Source organism: Neophocaena asiaeorientalis, unplaced genomic scaffold, assembly GCF_003031525.2.
Source record: "Neophocaena asiaeorientalis asiaeorientalis breed wild unplaced genomic scaffold, Neophocaena_asiaeorientalis_V1.1 scaffold357, whole genome shotgun sequence".
NCBI lineage: Eukaryota > Metazoa > Chordata > Mammalia > Artiodactyla > Phocoenidae > Neophocaena > Neophocaena asiaeorientalis.
The window spans coordinates 1,830,889-1,834,392 of record NW_020173270.1 but is presented as its reverse complement, the minus strand read 5'-3'; the positions used below and the strand labels follow the sequence as shown (position 1 = coordinate 1,834,392).

At 51.4% G+C, this 3,504-nt stretch overlaps 1 protein-coding gene and 1 non-coding gene across 2 annotated transcripts in view; both read left to right on the top strand.

Moving 5' to 3' along the window:
- TRNAG-CCC (transfer RNA glycine (anticodon CCC)) lies at positions 1-73 on the top strand. Its single transcript has one exon. It is a non-coding gene; the product is annotated as a tRNA-Gly (tRNA).
- A 2,635-nt stretch (positions 74-2,708) lies between these two features.
- Positions 2,709-3,504, top strand: part of RAB11B (RAB11B, member RAS oncogene family) — a 10,942-nt gene continuing 10,146 nt past the window's right edge. Inside the window, exon 1 of the mRNA XM_024745966.1 lies at positions 2,709-3,137. Within this exon, the coding sequence (XP_024601734.1) occupies positions 3,098-3,137 (40 nt within the window). The 5' untranslated portion in view covers positions 2,709-3,097. The remainder of the gene's footprint in view (positions 3,138-3,504) is intronic.

Below are 3,504 nucleotides of genomic sequence, written 5' to 3'. Positions count from 1 at the left end.
TCCCTGGTGGTCCAGTGGTTAAGACTCTGCACTCCCAATGCAGGGGGCCCAGGTTCGATCCCTGGTCAGGAAACTAGATCCCACACGCCGCAACTAAAAGCCCGCATGCCTCAAAGAAGATCCTGCCTGCCGCAACTAAGACCCGGTGTAGTCAAATAAGTAAATAAATAATTTTAAAAGTATATAAATAAATAAAATAGATAGCCAACAAGGGCCCACTGTATAGCACAGGGAACTATATTTAATATCTTGTAACAACCTATAATGGAAAAGAATCTGAAAAAGAATATATATGCCACTGAATCACTTTGCTGTACACCTGAAACTAACACATTGTAAATCAACTATACTTCAATTTTAAAAAAAAAAATTTATTTATTTATTTTTGGCTGTGTTGGGTCTTCGTTGCTGCGCACGGGCTTTCTTTAGTTGCAGTGAGTGGGGGCTACTCTTCGTTGTGCTGCACGGGCTTCTCATTGTGTGGCTTCTCTTGTTGCACAGCACAGGATCTAGGTGCGCGGGCTTCAGTAGCTGTGGCACGCAGGCTCAGTAGTTGTGGCGCACGGGCTTAGTTGCTCCGCAGCATGTGGGATCTTCCCAGACCAGGGCTCAAACCCGCGTCCCCTGCATTGGCAGATGGATTCTTAACCACTGTGCCACCAGGGAAGCACCCCCAATTTAAAAATATATTTATTTATTTATTTATTTGGTTATGCCGGGTCTTAGTTGCAGCAGGCAGGCAGGCTCCTTAGTCGTGGCATGTGGGCTCCTTAGTTGCAGCATGCAGGCTCCTCAGTTGTGGCACACAAACTCTTGGTTGTGACATGCATGTGGGATCTAGCTCCCTGACCAGGGATCAAACTTGGGCCCCCTGCATTGGGAGAGCAGAGTCTTAACCACTGCGCCACCAGGGAAGTCCCTATACTTCAATTTAAAAATACATAAATAGGAATTGCCTGGGGTCCAGTGGTTAGGATGCAGCTTTCATTGCTGAGGGCCCAGGTTCAGTCCCTCGCTGGGGAGCTAAAATCCCACAAGCCATGCAGCGTGGCCAAAAAAATTTTAATTTAATTTTAAAAATAAATAAATAAAAGACTCCATGTGGCTGCTACGGGAAGAACAGACTGTGTGAGGTGAGCTCAGATCAGGGAGCTTTGGGAGCAGGAAACTACACAGGTCTGTGAAGTGATGACAGGGCCAGTATAGGGGTGGTGGCAGTGGTGAGGGTGAGAAGTGGTCAGAAATTTAAGAGGGAGGAGGGACAGAGTAAGGCAACTGAGGAAGGGGTTGGGAGAGAGGGGCAGGGGAGTAAAGGATGAGGAGGAGAGGGGAGTCCACCACCTCTGGCTTTGATGATGTGGGTGAATGGATGGAGTCACAGGAGGAGGAGAGGATATGGGAAAAAGAGGCCAAATTTGTGTTTGGGATGCCTGATGGACATCCCAAGGATGAGCTCCAGGAGGCAATAATTACTATTATTATAATTAGCACATGAGCTATACTTACATGATCACTAATCAAACATTTCTGTGACTTTCCTGGTGGTCCAGTGGTCAAGACTCCGCACTCCCAATGCAGGGGGCCTGGGTCTGATCCCTGTTCAGGAAACTAGATCCCTCATGCCGCAACGAAGATCCCACGTGCCACAACTAAGACCCGCGCGGCCAAATAAATAACTATTTTAAAACAAAACACAACGTTTATTGCCCACTGGGGACACAGCAGCGACTGCCACAGACACAGCCCCTGCCCTCACACGTCTGATGTTCTGTTGGTGGGGGACAGAAACTAAATAGGATTGTGAAAATTTAAAAGAGGAAACCTTAACTAAAACTGGAGTCAGGAAGTCTTGCAGAGGGAGCTCTTATGCTCTGCCACTCCTCAGTTACCCCAAACAGGAAGACATCAATTACAGACCCCAACCAGAAGAGATGTACGTACCTTGCACTCCCAAACAGTAACTGCAATTACTTTACTAAAACTGGAGAAGAGATTTTCTTCCCTCCCAGCAACAAGCCCAGCCAATGGAAACACCACAACTTAGCCAATGAGAAGCTGCCCTCACCTGAACGCTTACTTTCCTCCGAATTAACTTTCATTTCACTATTGTCCATGACTTCTTGTCTCACCGTCTTTTCTATAAAAGGCTTCCATTTTGTACAACCTCTAGGAGTATCGCTGCTTGACAGATGAGATGATGCTTGATTCATGAATCTTTTAATAAAGGCAATTAGACCTACACACTTAGTAGAAGTTGTTTTTTAACAGGATCGAGAAAGAAATGCATACTTTAATGTCAAGTAGGGATAAATCCTTGGGGTGGGGGATGGAATAAAACAGGATAAGGGGACAGAGAAGGGCAGACAGTCTGACACCGAGTAAGGATTTACAAATATTTGTTAAAGACTTAATGACAGACAGTGGGTGGTTGATTTAGTATGTGTTTAGGTCAACGATCTAGTCATACTCCAAAGATTCCATAAGGTGAGTTTCTCCTGTTTTACAGAGGGAGAAAACTGCAACCCAGAGAGGAGAGGAGACCTCTAAGCTAAAAAAGTCCCCACTCCGATGTCCCCCCAGAAACTGCCATTTCTGGGGGCAGCGGGCGTGGGGGTGGGGGTGGGCGGCCCGCAGAGCAGCGCGCATTGACCTATGACGTCATCGGGACGGTAAATAGCGTAACACTACCTGGACGTAGCCCCATTTCCCCTCCCGGACAGGTCCTCTGCTGGTCCTGTACTGTCTGAATCAAACCCCTCATTGGCTACTCTCTCCGTCAATCCGTTTCATTCTTCCAGTTTTCCGCCCCGCCTTCCATATCTCGCCTGTGATAGGTTGGCGAAGCCGTCACTTCATAAAGGTCCGCATTCCTTCCGCCTTTCTCCAGGAGACCGAGGGAGAAGAAGGTGGATCTCCGGCGGCACCCACCCCGGGGGCTCTGCTTCCGCCTCTTATTGGCTTCTCTGGGTGCCGGTCGCTACGCCATCTATCGCTGATTGGCCATCCGGCCGCCACTCTGCGCGGCGCCGGCTCCGCCCCCGTCGGGTGTTTGTGGTGGGGCTGCGAAGTCGCCAATCCCGCCGGAAGCGCCAGGACAATGGGGACTCGGGACGACGAGTACGACTACCTATTCAAAGGTGCGGTTGGTGGGGCACAAGACGGGCGAGCGGGCGGCGGCGAGGCGCCGGGCAAGCACCCAGGCTGCGCTCCAAGCCTCTGAGCCCAGGCCGGAGCCCGAGGCTTGGGGCCTGGCAGGCCAGGCAGCCGGGATGGCCAGTGCAGGCCGGGCTTGGTCAAGTTCGGGCCGGGATGCGCAGCCATGCGGGTCAGGCTGTCCAGAGAGGTTTGGGGGCCCGGGATGCTCCGAGGCGGGGCCAGGGCCCAGGGGGGTGGGGCCCGGGGCAGTGGGCGAGGCCGTTAGGGGCGGGGCATGCAGAGGGGCGGGGCCGCCCCAGCATTTGGCGGGCCGGGCTGGGTGGAAAGCTCCCTTCGTGATGGGGGCGT